General features: G+C 43.1%; 1 protein-coding gene across 3 annotated transcripts in view; it reads right to left on the reverse strand.

Annotated features, from left to right (window-relative positions):
- LOC113580384 (chloride channel protein 2-like) overlaps positions 1-26776 on the reverse strand; it is a 66516-nt gene extending 39740 nt beyond the window's left edge. For 2 of the 3 annotated variants that reach the window (XM_035533938.1, XM_035533936.1), the window contains exons 1-3: positions 26518-26776; positions 7423-7576; positions 2173-2217 (exon numbers count right to left, since the gene is read on the reverse strand). In XM_035533938.1, coding sequence (XP_035389831.1) covers positions 2173-2217; positions 7423-7576; positions 26518-26568 — 250 coding nt within the window. In that variant the 5' untranslated portion in view covers positions 26569-26776. The remainder of the gene's footprint in view (positions 1-2172; positions 2218-7422; positions 7577-26517) is intronic. The other variant, XM_035533937.1, reaches the window with a different exon arrangement.
- Positions 26777-27318: the final 542 nt, after the last annotated feature.

Below are 27318 nucleotides of genomic sequence, written 5' to 3' on the forward strand. Positions count from 1 at the left end.
GTGTGAAAACGTCATGGAGCATGTATGCGTTTGAAAGTGTGTAGTTTTTAATTTACTTTGAACAGCATTTTGTTGTTATATTTGAGGAACTAACCCAGTGACGGGCAAATATTTTTGCATTACACTATATATTTGGCTATAACATGTTGCTAACTTTACAGCTTGTCAGACTTTCTCAGTCCCTCTCGCAATCAGCCTACACGCCGCTCCTGCCTTTTTTACTCCTGTTCCAGCTGTGTGTGAGCACCTCCATTATCTTCCTCCATAACACAAGCAAAATGTGCATCCAGTATCCAAGACAACCCGAGAGCCCAATTGGTGACTCAGTCTCTGCACACTAGTAGTTAAAATGGAGGGAGGTGTGGAGAAGTGTGTGTGTGTGTGTGTGGGGGGGGGGGGGGGGGGTTCTGTACACATGATGTTGTAATGGAAAGGAAACTTGGATGCGATTTGAAGAGTTATATTCAAACTTGATCAGTCCACACAAGCGCGTACGCGAGCACTCACACCAGCCCACACACAAACACTATGCACAAATCTTACAAGATGGTACTATAAAAAATGACAAAAGCTCAATTAGGTAAAGAATAAGTCACACAATATTGTTTCTCATTGGTCCATTAACATCTAATAAGAAACAAGCATTGGTGTGCAAATGCGTTAGACTGACATACGCACATGCATGCACAAACACACACAAAGTTCTTAGGACAGACAGAATTGGAAATTCACTGTTTATGCAAATGTAATTGGGAGTTTATGTAAATGTATCCACGTTTGCATACGTGCGGGAGCGCGTGTCTACAAACAGATGCGTTTTTAATGCTTGAGCCATTAAACCGAATTTAACCCTCTTGTTTTATAACTTTGCTCCTTCATAAAGATGTCTGTTTCATAAACATTGATTGGTTTTGAACTGCAGGGAAAGATTCAAATACAGTGATGGAAACCAAAGCCTGGAAACATGAATGAGAAATGTATAAATCTGCTGAACCCAATCTGACATTTAAATCTAAATAAAACATAGGTTTGGAGTTTATAAATGTGTGCGCGAGCACTGTTAGCATACTGGTGTGAATGAAGCACGTGTGTGCACTGTTGGTTTGTGCATGCTCAGCTGTTGAGCTAAAGCGCAGTGCAGAGTTTACCCAGTATATATATTCTGCTGACACACATGCACACCCCCCTACTACAGCTCCTTGTTATTAATGAAGGCATTATAGGCAACCATGGCTAATAGGGTACTATAGAAGCACAGGATATTTCTCTCTCTCTCTCACTCACACACACACACACACACACACACACACACACACACACACGCACACGCACACGCACACGCACACGCACACTTCCTTTGATCAATAACAGACATTTTATTGCCCTTACAGCTAAAACATATTAATCTCTGGATAAACAAAAATACAAGCTTTCCTCAGACACACACCCTAGGCACTACTAAGAAACACGTCAATTATTGACAGTTGCTCTCTCCAAACCACACATTCTGTACCCTATTTGCTTACAAACATGTTTGTAATATTTATCTGGAAAATAAAACAGTTCATAAACACCCAACCAACGCAAACAAAAAACACACATAGTCCACACACACTAGAAGGGAAAAAATGTGCAGTCAGCTATACAATCTCAGAGAAAAAAAAAAAAGAATTATTGGTGGAAAAATGCTGTCACATGTTTGGAACTGAAGGATAACACAGGGTTCAAAGCAGCATCATGCAGTTCTACTAGATTGGCGAATACTGTCTGCACAAAAGCTACTCCACCAGACACTAGTCAGTTAGTGTCTTTCACCTTTCACTTGTCCCTCTCTCAAATATAAAACACTGCCCGATTCAGGGACAGACACACACACACACACACACACACACACACACACACACACACACACACACACACACACACACACACACACACACACACACACACACACACACACACACACACACACACACACACACACACACACACACACACACACACACACTATACAGAATAGGCAGATGGTGCGGCTGTTTAATTGATGAGGTTATTAATAACTGGAAGGTGATGGGTTTAAATTATTTATTGGCTTTAATGAGTTAAGCATCTGTAAAACATTTTAGTAGGTTTTAATGTCCTTAACTGATGCAGCAAAATCAGCAGATTTACCGGAAAGAAAATCCCGAGGGTGAGCCTCCAGGGTGTAAGGATACCCTGAGAACAAATAGAACTCAGTCACAGAGAGATTTGAGCAGAACAGAGTCTGGACAACTTGACCTTTTAAATAAGAGTGAATGACTGCGGCTGCCTCAGGTTTGGCCGTGTTTTTGATCCCTCATATATGAACGAAGGCAGCTAAATGCATCTACCAAGCTCATGAATATAGCCACCACAGAGTGAGAGAGAGGGTGGAGAAAAACCCTCCCACCCACTGTTCAATGATTAGAGAACATTGTAAACACTCACTCATCACTAATGGACCTGCTCAATGTGAGCGCATGCAAACACACCCACACCCACACTGCTGAACAGCACAATCTGTGAAAGCCAGGAAGAAATTCTGAAATCTCATTCCATAGTGTAAAATTTTCCCCCTTCTATAGAGTTTGTGTCCCTCAAGTTCAGAGATCCAAATGACTATTGCTACTTTTTGGAAGGACAAAAACCAGGTAAGCTCTGACCCATTGTCTGTGTAATTATTCTCAGATGTTCTTTTTCGAAAACAAAAGTTCAGCAAAGCTTTTAACAAATTTTTAACAAAAATATAGAATCAGTAATCATAATCTGGCCATTCAAACAGGATGACAGAAAAACTTGGATAGCAAGAGAGAACAGAATATAAGGACCACTGAGAGAAGGTGAGAACCACACTGCCCATTCATGTACAAAATATAAAACCCAGCAGAGACTCCTAGCTGACACGAATTAGTGACAAAATAAGATTCCCCTCAACATTACTAGGGAAAATTTGCTAGAGTCCATCTTTGCACATTATAGTTCCCTAATTTACACATGCCCAATACTCTATTCTTTCTTTCTGCCAAGGTACACCTTCCACTGATGTCATGATGTTACTGAGCTTAACCCATCTCAGCCACCATGGCTACTCCCACCACCCCTGATGTCCCTTGCTGTAGTCCACCACGCCTCCACCAGAGTCAACTACTTCTTTGTTGTCCTTGATGTACGTTCTAGTGCGAGATGGGTTTGGAAATGCACACGTCATCTGGACCAGGCTAGGACTTCTAGAAAACCGGACTAGACGTTAACTGCTTGTTTTTCCATTTTATTACTATTTAGTTACATTTCTGTCAAAATTGTTACTATTGTGGCGACCACTGTTGGCCAGAGGAGGATGCCCCTCCCCCCCCGCCTTTGAGTCTTTGTTCTTCTCAAGGGTTCTCCCTCTGATCTAGGGTTCTTCTCAAGGTTTCTCCCTCTGATCTAGGGTTCTTCTCAAGGTTTCTCCCTCTGATCTAGGGTTCTTCTCAAGGTTTCTCCCTCTGATCTATGGTTCTTCTCAAGGTTTCTCCCTCTGATCTAGGGTTCTTCTCAAGGTTTCTCCCTCTGATCTAGGGTTCTTCTCAAGGTTTCTCCCTCTGATCTAGGGAGTTTTTCCTTGCCACGGTCACCCTTGGCTTGCTCACTGGGGGCTTGGACTTGGACATTTGTAAAGCTGCTTTGTGACAACATCTGTTGTAAAATGTGTTAAATAAATTTGATGATTTTGATGTGAAAATCTTAAAAAACAGAATTAGCAGGGCAGATTATCTAAAACTGCCATAACATTAAAGAAACAAAAACACGAACTTATCTTTCCATGTGTTCTCCTTGGCTACATTCACACAGCAGGTAAAAGTGGCCTGACCAAATCCATTTTTGTTTGTTAGGCTGTTCACAATACCTTTTTAAATGTGACCTATATCCACGATTAGTCTGAAGAGATCAGGCTCCTAAACTGTCCTGCATCTGAAAAATAACATGGTCATCCTGAGATAAATCAATCAAAAATAGAGGCAACAGGAAGAGGCACTAGGTTAAAAGTTACTGCTCGTGTTAATCTGCAGCGGAGGCCGGCTGCAAATTCAGAAAAGAAAGTGATCACGAGTGTGAGGAGGTAGCGATGGCCAAGATTTGAATGTTGGGGCTCTGTGGAGTCATGGCAACTGCTTCAATGTTTATGAGGTATGTTACCTCACCAAATCACCACTGAAATCCTCCCTTACTGCGGACGTCCATCTTACCTTTATAGCAGTGCAAAATTCTGACAAACCTTGTGTCAAATTAAGTAAGTCACTAACCTTAATTTTCTCCATATGCGATTTTTCATTTGGATGGAGGTGTGAACGGCAAAAACCACACAAATGTGGGCCACTTTCATGTGTTACTGAAATCTAATACGCATTTTTTGCATCCATTGCCGAAAATGTAAGTTATTGAGAGAAATTCAGAAAACTAAATGTGTTCAGATTTTTTCACGACCCGCTGTTCTACTTGGAGGGGAAGTGGACACAGTAAACACAGCAGCTGAGTACGTCTCAGTTCTGCAGCAGGTAAGAAACTGCTTCCTTTCTATGATATAGACACAGTATGCTGGTATGGCTTACCATCTGTTGGTTTATTCATTTATGTATTTATTTATGTATGTGTTTTTGTTAAATATTAGTGGCTCCCCCCCCCCCCCCCCATCTTTTGTACTGCTTTGGCAAAATGGTATAAATCACCATCATGCCAATTAAGCAGTAGAAATGAAAAATGAATGACAACAGAAAGGAAAGAGACAGACGGGCAGAGAAGTGCAGAGAGAGGAGTCGGGCTGTTATATGGAAGAGGGTATGGCGTGCACCACAAAACAGATGACTAGACGACTACAGCTGCAACGCCAGCATCCGTTCCCAGGCATGCAATCGCCACGGCAACAGTCTCACTCTCCATCATTACAGCAAAAAGGTAAGAAGAGAGCGCAGGTGGCAATGGTAGCCAGGAGGGGGCGCACTTGTGCGTCGGTCTCCAGACATATTGGGCTGGAGCCGGGTGCCAGGGACGTGCCTCTCTGCAGGCTTCCTAAGGTGGGCTGCCAGTGTTCAAAGGGGGTTAGAAATATTGGCAATGAAAAAACGACAAGAGGAAAAAAAAAGAGCATTAACAAAAAGGAAGAGGATAGAGAGATGGAAGGAAGAGATAGAGGGGGAGAGAGAGAGAGAGAGAGAGAGAGACACACACACACACACACACACACACACCTCCATTTTCAGTAACATGTAACCATGGAGACCTGTGGCAGCACAGAGCTCCTGCAAACAAACACACCTGTTACAAGGATGGGTGTACAAGTGAGAATGCTGAAGTGTATTCCAACATGCTGAAATGTATGGACTTATAAATAATGGCAGTTAAAAGAATTCAGGTTGAAATGTTAATATCTACTACCAACTATTGCTGCATGAAAGAGGACAAAATGCAGGAAGAACTTGACATTTCCACAAGCAAAATTGCACTTCTCCCTGTTTGAGGTGTGTGTGTGTGTGTGTGTGTGTGTGAGTGAGAGAGAGTGAGCAAGCATGACACTTGTACCTCTTAACTGTTCGTGGCTGATCCCGAGGTTGAACTCTTAATGGAATCTGTTACACAACGTGTGCCTGCACACACCCCCACAGAGTCTTTAGAGCTCTGATGGGCCTCAGACAAGAAAGATTTTATTTTAAGAGAATGATAACCTTGGACCTCTGTGTGAAATCTCTGTGGGTCACTGTCAGGCTCTCTGTGTGAAATCTCTGTGGGCACTCAGCAGCCATGAAACACCCACGTCCATACCACAACCTAGTCACAGATGACAATTCAGCCCGTGTTAGCATCTCTCTCCCTCTCCCTCCCGCCCCAACACAGCTTTTCTAAAGTGCAACTCTGCCCCCTTCGGGCGGTACTTTGGCACTACAGGTTTTGACAGTTTTTTTGAGAGGCATATGCATCTCATTTATGACTATATACGATTCACAAGCCAAACAGGAGATGAGGGGACAGAGGGGAGGACAAAGAAGTGAAGTCTGTTTCATTTCAGTCAAATTCTGCTCAATTCTATTAAATTCCATGAAATTCAAAACACAGCATGCCCATATATAAAAAAAAAAAAAAAAATTGAAACAACACTTACAAATTCAAAACACAACCCCCCCACCCCCAGTGTAATGGCTCCTGTATTCCCTGACCAGAAGAGGGCACTCTACACAGATAAAACAGCTTTTATTTTTAAAAAACTAAAACTTGAGTGGTTATATTCGGTTATATGGAACCCCTGTAAAACACTCAACTTTCTACATTCAGGTAGAGGTAGCTGTATTTGCATCGGCAGTAGTACTATGTATTTTGATTACAGATAACAGTAAATGTTCATTGATTCAAATATGTGTACACCATGCAAAAAAATCAGTTGATTTCAATTAAAATAATAGCTGTTAGCAATATGTACCTGAAGGTTGTAAATGTTTAACTGACAAATCATTTGGTTTTAATTGGGCTATTCATAGAGCTGGCTTCATGTCTAGCTAACGTAATAACAAAGGACAGTCCAATTTAGGTGAGAGTAGACACACTCCCAAGCACAAACTCAGAAGCTGTTTATACCAAAAGGCAAGTAGTGTTCTTATAAACACACTGGGCCATTGGGACAGACAGGAAGTCATTGATGTGTAACATGACTGGCACTTTCTCTATCTCTCTCTCACACACACACACACAGCAAGGTGCTGGGTTACACTTTAACACAACCGTTCGGGCCAGCTGTTTTCAAACACCAGTCCTTAGGCAGCCCAGCCGGTCCACGTTTTAGCTCTGTTCCAGCTCCCAAGACATCTGGATCAAGCAAGCGAGATTACTTAACACCAAGTACAGCTGAACATGGAGAAAGGCCAGTAAGACCATACTGGTTTATACCACAGCCTGGACATTTGATGAGAAATACTGTGCAAGTAGACAAGGGGTTGGGATATACGTCTTAAAAAGTGCAGAACAAGTGCTCAACCGTGGGGCCGATCCCTGCTCCCAGACACCTGCCCTCCTCTGACCCCACGTAAAACACACCTGGCCCTGCGAACCAGAGCCTTTCCAAATATTTGGCTGGCTGGATCAGGTGTCAGATACAGGCATGGCCTGGAGTCTGCCTGGGATCGGACCCGCGGTTTTTACAGGCATACCAGTAACAACGTGGTAGGTGTTTGAATTGGCATCACCGACGAACAGGTGGCAGTAACCCTGCTGCTGCAGTTTCCTCCTATGTATAGTGAGCAACTCTGAACTGGAATGAGGCCCATGGTTCGGGCCCCTATGCTGAAGCACATGGACACACACACACACCCCCAAAAAACCCCAACCCCCTGCCATGAGGTAATGCAGCTCAGCTGTTTCTGGTGCAGAATGACTCACTTCTGCATTTGGCACAGCGACTCTTGTCATACTCCAGGAGGTCAAATGAGCGACTGCGCTCTGTCACCAGCCGCCGGAATGCCGCCTCCTCCCGCAGACGGGCTGCCTCCTCTTTAGCAAACACGCCCAGGTCTTGCGTGTAGCGGCCATACATCTATAACACGGAGAGAGAGAGAGAGAGAGAGAGAGAGGTTACGCACACACACAAACACACACACAAACATGCCCAGGTCCTTTGTATAGTAGCCATACATCTAAAAGAGAGGAATCACACTCAGTCGCACTCACACTCACCAGGTCCTGCAGCCACACATCTTCCAGGAGGGCAGAGACGGGCACTTATTTGCAGATACACTCCCACACAAGCACCCTTCATCTTTTGTTGACGCACACAGTTTATGGGGATGCTAGCCATACATCTCTGACAAAAAGAGAGCTGGGTTTCACACACGCACAAACATGCACACGCCCCAGATGTACAGTCTTTCTGGGATATTTCACGGATTTGTATACCCTAACCCTAACCTCAGGAAACTCAGCCATCTTCTACCCCTTTTGTTTCAGAGATAAAAGCTCCTTTAAAAAAGGTAACAGGACATCAAAATTTTTATGACTTCCCATCATCACAGCCACATCCCTCCAAAGACACACAATTTTTTTTTTTTCTACACACTGTTACTTGGTGCAGCAGTCGAAGATCTACAAAACAGAAAGGGTTCCACCCAAACACACAACGTTTCATTAATTGGGGTGTGTGTGCTAATGTACACATCTGAAGAAAAGTTTGATTGACAACACACCATAATCCCTGCATACGCGGGCACGCCACACACACACACACACACACACACACACACACACACACACACACACACACACACACACACACACACACACACACACACACACACACACACACACACACACACACACACACACACACACACACACACACACACACACACACACACACACACACACACACACACAGAGAGAGAGGAAAAAGAAAAAAGTTTTCCACAGACAACTCCCATTTCCTGCAGGCAATGGCCATTTATCTACATGATTAGGTTATGAAAACAGACAACGGAGTGTGTGTTTGTGTGCGTGTGTGTGGTGGGGGGGGGGGGTGTTTAGTGTGTGCTTTTCTGCTGACTCAGAGAGCTGGTGTTTTTCTAGCTGTAATGATCCAAGCATGGTTAAGGATGCAAAGGTCAAAAAGTCAAAATATGATATTAGCTCACCATTGCCATTCAACGCACACTCAGAAATGTGGACCCCCCCCCCCCCCCCCCCCCCCACTAAACTCCAAGGTTAAGAATAGGACTCATTCTAAAAAACCAGCTGTTGACAAAACATGACCAATCAGGTAGAACCGTGTGTGAGCAACGTGATCTGTCCTGGGTGTTGGAGGCATCTCATACCCAAACACTCTGTTCAGTACAACAACAGAGAGGGTAGCACACCACACTCAAACAAGATGCAGGCTCCACTTGCATGGGAGAGGCAGCTGGCTAGGCAGCCACTGGGACTCAGTGGCTTACCTGAGAGAGATAGCAAGAGATGCCCTCCAACCACCACATGATGATCTGGAAGCTCCTCCAGTCTCTTAGTTCCCAAGATGGATTTCACTGCCATCCCACATGGTCATATAAGCCTCAAACAAATCTGGTATAATAAACCTCAAATAAAAACTGTGATTGTGATACAGGGCAGTGAAGTAGGTGGGAGCTATTTTGCGAGTGTATGCGTAATGGCCTATGTAAAATAAAACTGCGCGCATGCGTGTATGCGTTTGTTCAGTGCACATGGACAGCAGCATTAGAAACCTGGTTAGACAGAAAATCACACAGAGATTCAGTGTGAGATCACTCCAGGTTGATTAACAATGTCTGGAACCAGAAAAACCCAGTTAGACCTTAGACTACTGTGAGAGCTTGCCCGAGTCTGAGTTCTAAGGCCCTGCTTATTAGCAGAGGTTAATTAACTAGCTGCGCCCCACAAAAAGAACTTCAGACAGGTGACGGGCAAGGATCCAATTCATTCAGTGTAAATCATCTTTTGTGTAGAGAGAGAGAGAGAGAGAGAGAGAGAGAGAACAGAAAAATGAATAGTGAAAGAAAAATGGAGGATGTGAGTGGCTCTTGGTATTTCATACATTCAAACCACTTAAAAGTTACAGAAACACAAACAACTGGGGTAAACAATTTCTACATGGACTAGACCTGACGATGGACATAAGAATTTCCAAAGCACCACGAAACCAGCAAACCCAGTGGTGTAAGGCATGTCGAGTTGAAAACTTTTGGATTATGCTTTGTATAGGCACTAAACTGTGTGCGCCTGACTGAAATAACTGTTGCTAGATGAATGAAATAATGGAATGTGTGTGTGTGAGATGGATTGCTTCCACTATGACATTAAAAGACAAACAATCAAAAGTTGTCCACAGGCATGAAGATACTCAACTTCAGTTCTCAGCTGAGTTCAATGGTAAGCAAGGGTCATATGCATGTCCACGTACACATGCGGTCAGCTTCACCACTCTCTGTCTCTGTAACAGGTTAATAGGGCTCATTACCTGACAGCCAAAATCTGCTCTGGCATTGCAGCACAGTCAAAAAACACACGTGGTGCTTCTTTCAATGCGATGCCTGTGATGTACGGGGCTAAGTTTCAGTTCGGTTGTGTAAAACTACCAAGAAGTGCCATGTTCTAGATCAACTCCTTAGGGATGTTGGATATCAGCACCTTGTCTCACCTTAATGTCTCACCTTCACCACACACAGTTACTGGAGCATAGCCTGGGTCTACACTCCATTATTTTAACCAAAACTTACATGTGTTAAGATCCAATGACTACCAAAAACTTCAAGATATTCTTAAAAAGCATCCAAGAGTGCTCAGGACATGCAACTATAGAAATCTGAGATGTGTAACGTTCCTCCTACGGTATTTAGCAGACGCTCTTATCCAGAGCGACTTACAAGTGCTTCGTCTTTTCCTCCTAGAATACATCCTAGCCAGTAGAGTAGGTTAGAGTCCAATATACAATGAACTAGAATACTGTAGAAATACAGGGATCACCGCTGATGCCTAGAAGCACAAAATACATATCTTAAACAATGGCAAGTACAATAGACAATAAGTACTAGAGTGTAATCAGTGTAATAAATAATCTTACAATAAGTACTAGAGTTTCAGCTAGCCAATATTGGCGCACGGTCAGTGGTCATTTAAATAATCCACAAATAGATGGGTCTACATTCTGCTGGCCGGACAGCAAGTGGAAGTTCATTCTACCTTCTGGGAGCCAGGACAAAATGGTCTTGATGCTCGTCTTCCACGAGACCACCATTTTGGGTTCTCTGGTTCGAGCCTCAATGAGGTCACAGCCATCAAAGGGATGGTATAACTCTGTCCCCTGTCAATCAGAGCAACTCTAGCCAATTACGGGCGTCTGTGTGCTTATGCTTGTGGACTTGGGAGTTAGCGCTTTCCTCTTCAGCTGCCTCGTGTTGCAGCATGGGCGGCAGCTACAAAAGATGCAGCGCTGGGCTTCACGAGTCTCAGAGGAGCTCACCTGGACTCTCCCCGCTTAGGAGCTGTCTGGCAGGCGAGAAACATCATAACTTATGCTGTGATAAAAACAGGGATTTTGTAGAATGCTCACTTGCAAGATGTCTGCTACAGTATCAACACTATGCAGGGGGTTGTTGGGTGGAGGGGTAGAGGGGTGGAGCTAGTCAGCTGGGTAGAGAGAGCAGTGCTAAAACAGAGTCAGCAGGGTAGAAGGATGGAGCATGTGTGTGTGGGCTTGCATGCACTTGTGTACACACACACACACCAAAAAAAAACAAAAAACAAAAAGCATAATCAGCCCATGCAATACTAAAACAAACCAGGCAAAACGTAGACCAAGCATTCAGCTGCCCAGCTTTGACTGGACTCTGATTGCCTGATTGGTCAGGGACTCCTGCCTGGCAATTAACAACATATGCACACACACAAATCACAGTTACCGCCACATCAGTTTCGCACAAAACAGGACAAGACAAAAAGAAAAAAAAAAAACCTAAAAAGGCTTACACCAGTAAAGCAAATGTTAAATAGTGAACACGGGACGTAATGTAAGCAACAGTGAAGAAAGAAAGACGAGAGAGGAAACGTTTTGGCCTTTCGGTTGGCTTGCCATGCCAACTGAGGCCCTTATGGAACGACAGAACAACGGCGAGGAAAGGGAGTAAGACAGACAAGTGCGGACAGACTGACTCCGAATGCAAAAGGAAAGAGCAGGGAAAAAATAAGGGGAAAGCAATGTTAAGGCAAAGAACGCAACAGTGTGGGATTGGAAAAAGAGGGAGAGAGAGAGACAGAGAGGAACAATGGTTCTCTTGATGAAGGCATCATTCCTCCTGCTGGTCACTCCCTGTCTTCTCTTCCCTGGCCTGCTCTTCTCTTCCTACTGGTACTGAAATTCAAATTCCTCTCACAGTGTGAGATGAATTAGCCTACTGTATAGAGCGCCAACCACGTTTCCTGTCGGCTGGGGTGCAGTACCATGAGGGATGTGCAATGCCACAAATGACCAGAGGTGGCAGAGTAGCACTCACACGATACGCAAAGGCGATGTCCCTCACAGAGAATCCAGTAATTACTTTGACTGCAAAATCAAAGTAAACAAAATCCCTCAAAAGGTGAAAACGATTAGCAGACATGTCTCGTCAGGTATTCACATTATTTTAAGAGGGATCTGAACACAAGACGAGACATGATCTGTCAACGCTAACCTTTGTTGTTTTGCCAATTTGTGAAAATGTGGTTGTATTTAACATCTGACTTCTCTAAACTGTGCCATGTTCACGCAATATTGCAACCGACGACTGCAAGAGAGAAGAAAAGGGAAAGAGAACAGATACAGAGATTTTGGCTTTCCCATGTTAATAAAGTTCTCAAGTGGACTGGGAATGGGGAGACACAGATAAGATACTGATACACCGAAATCCAGGGTGCTAATAACTCATCACAAAGAGCCACAACTATTTACATTTACACTTCCAGTATTTGGCAGACACTCATATCCAAAGCAACTTACAGAAGTGCTTTGTAGTCTCTCTCAAATACATATCCTCAAGAACCATATCAGCCTTTAAATAGCTTAACCATTAGCTTAAAACACCACCCCCACCCCCAATTACATTTGGGCAAGATGGAAACAAATGCATTTCACTGAAAGGCCATAAATAACTGAAGAAAAGAGGGGGGACGGAAAAGTACCCGCAACAGAGGGAGCAGGAGAGCAGACCACGGAGACAGAAGGGAGATTCACATATAGAAGTATAAAATAAACAAACAGAGAAGGGGCATTAAAAACAAAAACCACACACGCATGCTCACACATCTTTATTCCTGAACACATTTACCAGACTGTGCACAGAAACTACAACCACTCTGTAATGTTCGACAAAATCTTTTGTGGGCTTCTTGCATAATTATGACTAAGGTGACTCTGTATCTGTGTACACACTTTTTGTGAGTGTGTGCGTGTGTGTGTACCACCTTCCCTGGGGTGAATGGTAGAGAACAGACTGTAAAATAACAGCTGTGACAATAGTAAAAAAAAAGTGTGCGTGCACACATGCAAAATATCGTGAGAACATTTCAGACAGCACAGTGTCTGTGTGTACACTCATGTGCCTGCATGCGTGTACACAATTGTCTGTCAAGAGCAAGTATTTCAAACCTGGTTATCCAGAGATGAGAATGGAACCACCACAAAGAGAGCAAGTGAATGTGTGAGTGAGGGGGAGAAGGTGTAGGTTGTGGATGCCAACCTGGGGGGCAGATCAGTTTCTCTAATGGAATTTTTTAAAAAGCTAAAGGCAATACATGATCATTCCCAGGGACTCACCACAGCATGCATGTGCATGCATGAAGACAATGAGGGAGAGGTGAAACAGATTAGAGAAACAAAAGGACGAAACCTCTGCTTTAACACTGAAAACGCCTCTTGGACAGAACCTCTGTGCTTCCTACTCATTTCTGTGTAGTGATGTTATGGGAAATGATCTCCCTGGCTTGACAGAGTTAAAGCCATGGTCCCCGAAAACACCTGCAACAGTTTGAAAAGTCACATGTGTGTGATGAGTGCCTGCCTGAGGGCAGATTTCTTAGACTTCGGACCAGACACGGGCACAGAAATGCAGTCTCGCACGCCAGTCGAGCCCGGTTGCTCGTGTGCTGGTAAATAGCGAACTGCATGGAGCAAATGCAGAACTGCCTGGCATGGGCTGGAGCAGGCCAGCAGTGGAGAGGCAGAAGCACTCCTGGAGAGGCAACCGTGACCCAGGCCACACTCTCCCACAGACGTTCTACAAATGGGCGTTTCAGTAATCTTACGAAGCCAGAGGAGCTGTGGAGTTGCACATTTCCAGGAATGTGGTGAAAATCTGTAATCCCAGTAAATCACCCCCAGTACCTCTCTGAATGACTCCATCCTGCATTAACAGATTAACTGTGTACACTTCAGCGTGTCGACACAGATTAACCAACATAGGTTCCCACACGTATTCAGAGGCACGAACAACTGAAAAATAACTGCCTGTTTTAAAAGAATCTTTAAACTAGAAAACGCTTCTTTTCAATCACAGAAATTTCTGCAACGAAACGTGATGCATGCCGACTCAGGATATTTTACTTCATTTTCCTTTTATTGAACATCAGAGATCATTACCCCACACACACACACACCAAAAAAAAGTGTTTGCCCCCTTCCTGATATCTTACTTTTTTGCATGTTTGTCACACTTAAATGTTTCAGATCATCAAACAAATTTAAATATTAGACAAAGATAACACAAGTAAACAGAAAATGCAGTTTTTAAATGAATGTTTTATTATTAAGGGGGAAAAAAATCCAAACCTACATGGCCCTGTGTGAAAAAGTGATTGCCCCCTAAAACTAATAAGCGGTTGGGCCACCCTTAGCAGCAACAACTGCAATCAAGCATTTGCGATAACTAGCAATGAGTATTTTACTGCACTGTGGAGGAATTTTGGCCCACTCATCTTTGCAGAATTGTTGTAATTCAGCCACATTGGAGGGTTTTCGAGCATGAACCGCCTTTTTAAGGTCATGCCACAGCATCTTAATCGAATTCAGGTCAAGACTTTGACTAGGCCACTCCAAAGACTTCATTTTGGTTTTCTTAAGCCATTCAGAGGTGGACTTGCTGGTGTGTTTTGGATCATTGTCCTGCTGCAGAACCCAAGTGCGCTTCAGCTTGAGGTCAAAAACAGATGGTCGGACATTCTCCTTCAGGATCTTTTGGTAGACAGCAGAATTCATGGTTCCATTTACCACAGCAAGTCTTCCAGGTCCTGAAGCAGCAAAACAGCCCAAGACCATCACCATACCAGCAGTAAAATATGTTGCTGGTAGTATGTTCTTTTTCTGAAATGCTGTGTTACTTTTACACCAGATGTAATGGGACATACACCTTCCAAAAAGTTCAACCTTTGTCTCAACAGTCCACAGAGTATTTTCCGAAAGTCTTGGGGATCATCAAGATGATTTCTGGAAAAACTGAGAGGAGCCTTTATGTTTTTTGCTGAGCAGTGGTTTTCGTCTTGGAACTCTGCCACGCAGGCCATTTTTGCCCAGTCTCTTTCTTATGGTGGAGTCATGAACACTGACCTTAACTGAGACAAGAGAGGCCTGCAGTTCTTTGGATATTGTTGTGGGTCTTTTGTGACCTCTTGGATGAGTTGTCGCTGTGCTCTTGGGGTAATTTTGGTCAGCCAGCCACTCCTGCGAAGGTTCACCACTGTTCCATGTTTTCACCATTTGTGGATAATGGCCCTCACTGTGGTTCGCTGGAGTCCCAAAGCTTTAGAAATGGCTTTATAACCTTTTCGAGAGTGATGGAGCTCAATTACTTTGTAACTCATTTGTTTCTGAATTTCTTTGGTTTGCAGCATGATGTCTAGATTTTGAGGATCTTTTGGGCTACTTCACTTTGTCAGGCAAGCCCTATTTAAGTGATTTCTTGATTGAGAACAGGTGTGGCAGTAATCAGGCTTGGCTGTGGCTAAAGAAATTGAACTCAGCTTTCCAAAGATGTGAGAAACCACAGTTAATTTAATGTTTCAACAGGGGGGCAATCACTTTTTCCACACAGGGCCAATGTAGGTTTGGATTTTTTCCCCCTTAATAATAAAAACCTTCATTTAAAAACTGCATTTTGTGTTTACTTGTGTTATCTTTGTCTAATATTTAAACTTGTTTGATGATCTGAAACATTTAAGTGTGACAAACATGCAAAAAAGTAAGACATCAGGAAGGGAGCAAACACTTTTTTCACACCTCTCTGTGAATATTTATATAAAATACACATTTTTTAGGGATGTAGAGCTATTCAAAATTGTAGTGAAGTACAGAAAGCTTCCAGAGGAACAGGACATTTCAGACAGAGCTCAGCTGTGCAAGCACTTTACTTTGCAGTAAACATTCCATTGTGGAAACCGAATACTTCACTACAATTTAATATAATATCATGCTACTCACAACAAAGCATAAGGGAGTTACAATATACCTGGCAACACGCCACACCCACTGTTATTCCAACACATCCCACAGGTCACTATTCAATGTGCAGCAAGGACTTAAAGCCATATTTGGCAACCATTCACAGAGTAGCTCTAGTGTCTTTATCTTCAGTTGTTTTGAAATCCTCAAGCATAATCCCAATAAACTTGACCTTGAGTAAGTTTTAAAACAAAATATATTCAAGTAGTGTAACATTTTCATACTGAAAGTTCCACAAATGAGACACATTGCTGTTATGATTCTATTTTTAATGTAAATAAAAATACACAGATGGTCACTTGTGACAGGCAGCCTACAGAACATTCTTTATGGAAGAGAAACCTGTCATCTTTACAAGGCCACACACACACAGAGAGACAGAGAGAGAGAGAAAGAGAAAGAGAGAGGCTCACTCAGTAGGACGCTCACAGATGTCAACAGCATGACCACACCATTTCCCTCTCGTACTCACTCACATGCTCCCAAGGCCAAAATCAGTGAGGCTCCACACACACACACACACACACACACACACACACACACACACACACACACACACACACACACACACACACACACACACACACACACACACACACACACACACACACACACACACACACACACACACACTGCAGTACTTCTTTCCTGTTGCATCCTTCACCAGCAGTAATGTAAGCTTCCACCTTCACACAGGGTGAAGCCACTGTGGCAAGTCATAAGGGGAAGAAGAGGTGGTTTACATGCTCATCTTCATCAACCTCAGCAAAGGATAAAGTGTATTCCTGGTTATCAGAATCAGAAAATGGAGCTAAAGTCCCTGTGTGCCTCTGTCAACTGTCCCAAAACGAATATTTATGGTGTTTCTGAACAGTAGGAGGTCTTTGGACTTTGGGCCGAAGAGACAGAGTGAGAGAGAGAAAGAAAATACATGTTCCAAGATGCCTTCCCACTCCGCCATCCAAAGTGCTTTTCTGACCATCTGAAGGCTTCAGAAGCCTGCTCAGAAGAAAAGTTACAATAGCATTCCACTGGAATATGCTTGTTTAGGGTAAAGTGTCCACAGGTGAAGACGGAAGGGAACCCCACTTAGCCTAACACCTATGACCACACATTAGCAACACTGTCGCTGTCCCAGTTAAACTACCTTCACGGCTTTCTTTCCTCCAGCTGCTGTGGCAGTCCCCAAATGATCGTCAGGCTACTCATGTTCACGGTGTGGATTCAGTGATCAACTTTTCACTAAAGCTTACGGCCATCTCTCACGCCACGCAGCTCGGCCGTCGACGCCAAACCAGAAGTTCAAAGACAAACGTAAGATAGCAGCGTCTTTGTTTCTTCAGCCCTTGAGGTCAGCATAAATGGTATCATTGTTACAGGCAACTGATTTTCCTGTCTCCAAATAGGTCTGGCAACAATAGAGTCTGCTAACCAAGAAATCAAGCTTGAAAATGCTTAGCACAGTAGCTGAGACTGCCAAGAGATGGATGATCAAAACTCTCTCTTGCTGAAACCCTCACAAAGGCACTCACATACACAAAGACAAGGAAATCTGTTAGGGAGGCAGTAGGAGTAAATCCATGTTGTGCTGATGTGGAATGCTGACAACCTTTTCTGAGTGTTGGCCAACTGCAGATACATTGTGATCCCACCGAAATCTATGCTTCTTTTACACACACACACACACACACACACACACACACACACACACACACACACACACACACAAACACACAAACACACCACTTGAGCAACAACACACTGGCTTTAATGAACTTTAACCCCCTCCACGAAAGCACACAAAAGAGAGGAAAAAAAAAAAATGAAAGCCAGCCATGGTAAACTAGTAAAGTACTACAGTAAAGAATGTGTTGCTCACTTGTACTGACTGAATAACATTATGATGTGCATTTGTGAAGGAAAAGAGATGCAGAGTACACTCAGAGACCACCGAGTTTAGCAAGAAGGGATCAATAAAATACCCGCGCACGCACATGCAAGCAATTAATATTACATAATCAGGACTGTACAATTCAGCCTTGATTTTATCAGAGGCCAAAGCTTTTCACCTTTGAACCCAATAAATGTTTTGTGTGAATGTGTATTATTGACAAAACAACACTTTATAGATGGCATGTGTTTTGTACAGGGCAGATATTACTACTGGCTTGGGCTCATTTTATATTCCAATAAATCAGCAGCTGCTCGGGTCAGTTCTGTGTTCTCCAACGATGGAGCCTGCTCTCTGGGTTCTTCTGCAGTCTGGACTGCTCTCTGGGTCCTGCTGCAGCTGGCTCAGATCCAGACAATGCTGCCACAGGGAGATGCAGATTAGCCCTGCTTTAAATGCTTTTACCCCAGGTTATGCTACAGTTCAGTCAAACACAGCAGCGGTGGTGATCACAGGCATCATCCTTATTTCAAAGAGTGTAACACGTGCATGAATGTACAAAAGCATTTGCTGTGGGTTTGTAGAATTTTGTACAAATGTCCAAAAATGTCAAAAACAGAAACTGTTATGAGGTTACTGTGATTATTATATGAGGTTTAATAAGTCCTCACATGTGTGTGCCTTTATGTAAGACCTTACAAGTACAGTAATACATAGCATGTGTAAAATAATGCAATATAAATACCCCCAGGTCCTACAGTTCACAACATGCTGTGCACACACATACACTTTCTCAGAGTCAGCAAGTGAGAAAGGTGGGGGGTGAAAGTGAGAAAGAGAGGAGGAGTGTATGTGAAAGAGAAAGAAAAGGAGAGAAGCAAGCTGAATATCATGTCTCAGACAGTAAAGTGTGTAGCTTCCCGCACGCAAACATCAAATCAGTACGTGTGTGCATGCATGCACACAAACACACACAGCAAAACAGCTGTAATGATACCCAGTTCAATCCAAATTATTTAGTGAATTTGAGACTGTCTCTTACACCAAGGCAATGAAACAAGCAGAACAAAGCATAAAAGGCACAGAGAGTTTATGCCAAGACTTCACTGAAACTGAGCATGAGGACTCCTTTGCGTGCACTAGGTCACCTGTCTGAACCTGACCTGTGGCTAAAGGACAGAAATACTGCTAGATACATACTGTTGACATTTACAGTATTTACAGTATTACAGAGACTTGTACTGTCACCCTGACAAATGTGTATGTACTCCCTGAACCCATGAACTTGGTGTTGCTAGCATCACACTCTTCCTGCTTTACATTTAGTTTTATTTTGAATTTGAAATATTTGGGGAAAACAATAGAATATTAAATGCCAAATAAAGTCACAGAAATGTCTGGTGTAACAATGTCTCTTTATATGGCTGCAGACATGATCACTTTCCAAAATGTGAGGTATTCTAGACATTAATGATTCTCTCTCTCTCTTGCTCTCTCTCTCTGAATGCACTCATCTGTCCATGTTCAAATTCAAAAGGATTGAGATCACCATGATGGGCTTTCATACATGACCCAAGGGAAACCATGCAACATCTACACACCTAAGGTTGTTTGTTCGACCCTCATCAAAACATCAAAGGGAGGGCCAGTTTTCTGATTCTCATTCATGCAACTCAGTCCCTCAAAACTAAATGGTAACATTTTACTGAAGGGCATTGTTTAGAAAGCTACATGACAGCTACATAAGCCCTTCATGACAAACGTACATAAAGATTTATAAATGCTTATTCCAACAAGCAAAAGTTTGTCAACTTTGATATCAACTGTCACTGACAGATTTTTGGTGACATTAGGATGCATTATGACAATTTGTGGGGCGACATCGTATATGACAACTGACTTTGCAGGTAAGCTTCTTTTTTTTTTGGTATGTGTAGGTAAAATACTGATAATGTATGACACAGCTTACCAAAAAGAACCTCTTTATCTGCTGTACCAGCTAAATAAATTTATTTAGCATCTGTCAGCTTAATAGCACTGTTATGCAAGCCGAGGTGTTTGCAAGATTCTGGGTCTTTGCAAAAATGTGCAGAGTCCCTCCAATAACAGACTTGCCTGTGAATGTGTGCAAGTAGCACAGAAAGAGAGATCTGTGTCAGTCCACTGCCTACCAGTCCTGTAGGCTCGTTCCAGAAAATGAGAGCCTCAATTAACAGAAAGAAGCAAGGAGTGCAATTTCCACCCGTTACTTGTGCACTGCACCCATCTCTGAGCAAGGTAGTTGTCGACGAACAGAAGGATTGAGCAAACCGAGAGAATGGAGGAGAAAATGCAAGAGCGAACACAAGAGAGAGAGAGAGCGCGAGAGAGAGAGAGGGGAGGCCATCCAATTTTTAACAGTACCCCCTTTTCCAAGGGACTTGAACATAAAAAGGAGTATCCACGGCAACTCAGACAGCTTTAGCATCTGCAAATGGATGGATCGACACTGGACCCCTTCCAGAACAGGAAAGTTTACTCACCACATAATCGGACACACTCACACGCACCAACCCAATGTTGGTTGTCCACATTCTACACAAACAGGTACTCTATGCATTTGCTTTAGTGTGTTGTCTCTTAGGGAGGGTGTTCTGTGTAAATGTTGTATCTGAATACACCCCCCCAATGCATGAGTAAATAAATGGAGATTTGTAGAGAGATGAGATAATGGATCCAGGGCCACAGCATCATATGACCAGAAGCGTGTCAAGTGACATCCATTTCATCTCCACCAAAATATTACTCTTCAGAACCTTCATAACTGATGCATTGTTTGCTTAAGAAACACAAAGTAATTTACCCAAATGGTGTAACTTAACTACACATTTAAATAGCATCAATTACAAAATTGCTACATCAAAAAACACCGCCAGGTTTAAAACCATAGTACCACGCGGTGAGATGAAAATGGAGCAGGTTTCCTGTAATGTATCTAGGGAGGTCCAGCAAGACTCTTGAACTGACTGAAATACCTGGCTCACCATCAACGATCCTGAGTGATTAATCTATGAAGTTACAGCAATGTAAAAGGTGCACTGTAAAAAGGGTTGGTTTTAAATCATTATTATGAGTTTAAAATGTGTCAGATTACATTTTAGTAGCCACTTGTCTAGAAATCCAGATCCAAATACCAGCATCAGATATTAAATAAAATACAAAAACAAGGATTGAGAAGGGGAGGTTAAATTGTGATATGGACGACTTGCTCCAATCTCCTGCTTCCCAGTGCTAGTAGCCTCAATGCTAACCAGCACACAGAAGACAGCAAGGGACACCCATGCTAATCAGAGAACAAATCACAGGCAAGACATTTGTACATTTTATTTGTTACATTTATAGAAGTACAAATAGAACCACACAGGTGTTGTGTACATGTGCAGGGTGAAGGCATAAACTTTGAGTGTGTGCGCACATTTTCATAGATGTGCATTGCATGGGTGCTGGGTTAAAGACCTGGTTGTCAAATGGAAACAGTAGCACAGTTGTTTACTGTGTAGACTGTTCTGTTGTTGAAATGTGAAACAAAAACAAACCAACCAACCTGCACAAAGTACAGTTTAAGAAGACCTGCTTTGAGACACAAGATCAAAAGACATGATCCCCTCTTACTCGTCTTCTGCTTGCGCTGGGGGGAGGAGGATGTCAGACAAGTTCACTATTTTAGGCACACCAAGGCGCTGTGTCTACTTTCTGAGGTGAACCTTCTTCACTGGGGAAAAAAAAAAAAATACAAAAAAGTCATAGCAACAATATATATAAAAAAAATAAAATAATAAAAAATAAAAAAAAACACTTTGTTGCAAATTTTGGCAAAACTCAACTGAACATCTTAAGAGAAGTGCCCACAGCAACTCTCACCGCAAAGGATTTGGCAGCAAGGCTCTGCCTGGAGACAGCATCAAGCTTTCACACCCACTCCTCAGGTAAGCCATGCTCATATGGACACCAGTAAATATATATATTTTTGCTTTGCTTCTTCATTTGAAGAAACTTTTTTTGAACTATTAAATTGAAATAGAGCAAGCAAGCAAGCAAGCAAGCAAGCAAGCAAGCAAGCAAGCAAGAGAGCAAGAGAGCATGCACGAACGAGACCCATTTAACCTGCTCAGATATTTGTGTAAACCCACACAAAACACAGTTTAATGTCCCCATGATATCAGAACAGTTGAATTTGATACAGCAGTGTTTAACATGTCAACCCGATTTAGCTGGTGCAGATGGAATGCTCCACACCCGCACGCAGAACACATAGCGACCAAGATTGCTAACGGGATGTTTTCTGGTGTGGTGGAAAGACTATTGGAAAGTAATGGGACCTCAGTGTCAACAAGAAAAAGTCACCTTGAAAGACAGACAGAAAGAAAAGCAAGCAGAGGGTGATATGGATAGATACAAAAGCCACTGAATCAACCATTTTGTGTTATTTGGCTCAAGTAAAATGACAATTCTGACAAATAAACAAACAGTTTGGCCAGGAAACTACACAACACAGAAAAATCTAAAACTCGAGACAGGTGAACTACTGTTACCTGGTGCCAAAATATCACTGCTCTACGACAAGCCGTTGAGTTCTCTACACCGGCTACAACCATAAATTTAAAATTAAGTAAACGCATAAAGAAAGACTTATAGTCCAAGTCATTTAGGCCTTGTATAGAGGGGCCCTCATCTCCTGCCCTGGGCTCCACACCTACACCCCCCACACACCCACGTCACGAGTCAGCAGGCGTGCTGATTTAAATGTGCATGGCTTCATCGACCCATCATCTTAACAGCCTGAACTGTAACCATTTCTCAGAAGAAAGCTTTACCTTTGAACTGTTCATTCGCAGAAAAAAAAACCCCGCCCTTCTAAATGATGGGTGAAATCTTCCAGACATACCCATAAACGTATGAGCTCCACTTCAGTTCAAGAAAATGACAACACTCTGCACTCAGAACTTCTGCAAAACGCAGCTGTGAATTGTTGGGTAGTAGGAACAGGTGGCATTTCAAAAGCACATCATCCTCATCGATCGTCTTTACCACTGAGGCTCGGCCGGCTCCAAACAAGAGCTGAATTTCCACGAGAAAGCTTCGCGCGCATGTGCGCACGCACACACTTTATATATATATATATATATATATATATATATATATATAAAAAAAACACTTCTATCTACAGATGACACCAAAACTAAAAACAGGATGTCCAGGTCCATGTTTACAACATTTACTATAAGGTTAGACCTGTGCCCCTGTCTTTCTGTAAACCACTGTGTAAACTTTGTTAAAAAAGTGCTTTACAAATTAAGCAGAATTATTTTTCTTTTAAATTATTTATTAATTATTTTAAAAGATTCTTTGTTTACACTCCTCCATCACATGAAGAACCTAGTATTTAGCTGAGCAGATGAATCTGGTGGTTCAGCACAGGTATAGCAGTAACCTGCCACTGCACAGTTCATCAACGCACAACACCTTCAGCGGGTGGGCAGGGTTGTCCAACATTGGCTCCGTAATGGGGGAGAGCAGAGACATGAACCCGTCATGCCAGTGACGTTCACTTTGCCAGACGTGCACTTGGTTTGCAATGAGTGACAGAGGCGGTCAAGGCAAAACTAAATATTCCACTCCCAAACACCCAATACGGTCTCCTGATCACCTGACAAGTCGCAGGAACTGTTCTGCAAACACAGATAACAGTTCAAGACTTGCTAAGAAATAATTAAACAGGTTGATAACTAATGCTAACTATTAAGATAAAATGAATTTACACAAAATAAACAGGTCATTGTTGGACTGCTCATGATGCAACTGATTCTTTGGCTCTGGATTAATGGACATTCTTTTATTCTTAGTCACATAGGCCCTCACTGCCGATACACCGAAATTTTAAACTTCAAGTGCAGTTTGCCAAAATGGCATTAGCATAAACACTACATGGCAAAAAAAAAAAAAAAAAGGTATACATAGACGGCCAATTCAGCCATTTACCTGCTGTGTGTTTCACTCATAGGTGGATTAGTCAAATGGTGATTAACAAAGATGACAAAAAATGAGAGAAAGATCAATCAACATTATCGCCACCATTTTAATATAAAAGTACAATTCATTCCAATATGGCCGCTTGAATATGAATCTGAAGACACAGAGAGAAGAAAGAGAGACACATGCACACGTTTTGTGGTTTGTTTGTGCTCCTCATGTGCTTATGTACTTCCGTGTTCCATCCTTCTTATTAGTTGCCCAAAGAACCAAACCTCACCACACCACTGAAGGCATGGCTGCCAGTCTAGCCAAAGGGTAAGGTCAAGCGAGTGCGTGTAGGCTTTTGGATCAAGAGTATTTTGTGGACGTACCATCAAATCACAAATAACACAGAGGTAAAACAAGGCAATAGTTTTTTCATACCTTCATTACCACTCCATTCTTCCCACTCATTCACATGCACAAACAAGCAGGTTAGAGATAGCACTTTGTCTCATCCCACTGTTGCGAGGTTGAGAGAGAATGATGTTTACAGTTCTGTTCTTCATCTGTGTTTACGTACCTTACTGTTTGTGTACATGTTATTTCTGTTTATCTAAATTCTTTGGCAATGCAATATGATAGTCAGGCCAATAAAGACTTAACATTTAAATTGTATTGATGGATGAAAAGGTTTCAAATATTGGACCGTTATCTCACCACCAAGCTCTGCCTCACCTCTGAATGGCTGTATGCTGAGCATGCCTTCATCTGTGTGACACTCTGTTATGGGAGCAGCGGGTTGAACATAAACAGGTGTGCTGTGTGACTGAGGCTCTACCACGTCTCTCACAGCTGAATGACGCTGGACACAGAGCCACAACACAGGAGCCCTATCCCAGTAATCTACAATGTTGCTCATTACTGTGAGGGTATTGGTGTGTATGTAAACACAGTGCAGGTCTGAGGGAGACAGACACACTGTCAGAGTGCAGGGAAGACAATCTCACCTGGACGACCTGAGGAGCATGCACGCACGCACGCACGCACACCAAATAAAGATTACTTATTGCCTGGACTTTTCACAAAGAAAGAACAATGAGAAGCAGGTAAAGATGAGAAGACTGAGCAGTCTGACTGACACTCCCACACCAACACACACCACTGTACCTGTCTTTAACTACCTTCCTACTTTGATACACACACACAAAAAAAAAAAAAAAAAAAAAAAAAAAAACCACCACAGAAGAGGTGAAAAGGAAAGATGATTAAGACCAGGTAGAGATGAAGATAATGCCATCTCCTAGACGAGATGAAGTGATGTGTGGGCGCAGCACACATGCTCTTTCTTTACAACTAGACCACATTTTACAACACAGTAGTGCCCTGCTGCTGATCTCAACAACCAGCAAACAGTTATCAGCACCATGAGTGAATCTGTAGGAGGCTCCAGTGCTCTGAGCACAACACTGGCAGAAAGGGTCCTAGAGAACTGTGCTTTCTTTCAGTCAGTCATTCTCAGCTGGCCAAACAAACACACACACACACACACACACACACACACGCGCATACTCTGCCTTTGTCTTTCAGCTGATGTGTGTGCGCGTGTGTGTGGCAGGGGACAGTTGGTGCCATAGTTGCTTGAGCTACAGAGAACACACATTCCAGAACGAAGGCCAGTCATCTCTGACAAAACAAGCACAAAAGCACAAGCACAAGCACAAGCGCGCACACACACACACACACACTTGGGAGTGTGTCAGTCCATCTCTCCATCAGCATCACACACTAGTGCTCCACTGTGTGCACTCTCTCCCACTTACACATGGCACAGAAAGCAGCATTATCCAGGCATATACTGATCTGTAAACTCACACAAAATGGAGTTAGATACGGGACATAATATGTTAAACAAGAAAGACAGAGAGAAAAACATAGTTTGGCTAACTGAAGAGTTTGGAGAAGGTTTAGATGGACACTTGCTGAGTGACGCCTCTTTCTCGCGTGTACAGTTAAACTCCACTCTCTGCCCCGCACGATGCGTAACAATTACACCCCAACAAGTTGAACATGAAAAGACTTGAAATGTGACTACAAATCTACCGTGATTTTCACTCAGAGTACCAAACTGGCTTCGCCCTCAAAACAGTTTTGCTATACGTCTGTCTTTTGTACAGCAGTGTCAAAGTGCGAGAATGAAACATCACTGGAGGGAACAGATCACCACAGAAGAACGCATTAAGCAAAAACGTGGAGTGCGAAAGAGAAACAAACAAGGTGAGTAAGTAAGAAAGCAACACTGGGTCTTCACAATAGTGTCACTTCCAAGTCACTTTTGCGGCGATACTAAACAGCCACACACGTACGCGAGCTACTACAAAAACGAACGCGCCGGAAGACTAATTAAAGCAGCGACCAGATTGCAGGATCTGCAGGGGGAAATCGCAGCAAAAGCCGTCACATCTGAAACGACAAGGCAAAGCACGGACTGCGTACTGTAACTACTGTACCCGTAGCCTGGCACGTGAACAAATATCGACACCTTCTCCACTCGTTCTTTGCCTTGAGAAAAGGGCAACCGCACAAGCGCGCCGTCGCAAGTTGCCGTGCAACTTCGAAAACTCACCAAAGTCTGCTCGTATTGCAGCGCGCGCGGGTCTGTGCCGTCTCCGGCCATGGCTGCGCCCTCGGCGGCTCACGCTACCGGCAGATGAGGCGAAGCAGCGGTGGACAGAACGCCAGAGCTCGGGAGTCACACGCTTAAGGCACGCACACACGCAGCGATCGTGTGGGAAACTTATGGCGTCAAGTTAGTCAGCGTGTCACGCGACGGCAAACGTCCGCCAAGGGAGAGGAACCGTTGCACAACGTCATTCTGCTTTGGAGCGCGTTCATTTTATATCCCCATAAAGTTGCGCCGAGCAGCCCCGAGGCGGGACTAACTGAGAGAGAAGGGAAAGCCTCTCCCCCCCTCTATTCCGCTTCAGTGGTACAGTCGGTTCTCGAGGGTTTGAAGCGCGAGTGCCGCGTTTCAAGTTCACCGTGAGGAACCATTCGTTGCAGAGCCAGAATGAAGTTAAAAATGCTGAAAAGTGGCGATTCAGTGAGGCTTCTACACGTGAAAGACATCCCGTATTTTCAGTTAAGGATTAGCTAAATATAGGACATATCACAGAAGTCAAAGGCGTATTTTTCATAGACTTAATTTAAGTAATTTAGACCTGAATACTTTTAGATTTTGAATATATTTGGAGGTAATTAAGATCTCGACTAAAAACTGATTAACACTTTCCGGATCTCCTATGGGTTTCTCAGTGTAGCCTATTGTAATATAAAACTTTGGCCACTTTGGCTCCTTTGAATACAAAAATCCAAACCCTAATTATCTACTGCATAAACTCAGGGCAGTCCTAATCTCAATCCTGAA

Source organism: Electrophorus electricus, chromosome 15 (genome assembly GCF_013358815.1).
Source record: "Electrophorus electricus isolate fEleEle1 chromosome 15, fEleEle1.pri, whole genome shotgun sequence".
NCBI classification, from domain to species: domain Eukaryota; kingdom Metazoa; phylum Chordata; class Actinopteri; order Gymnotiformes; family Gymnotidae; genus Electrophorus; species Electrophorus electricus.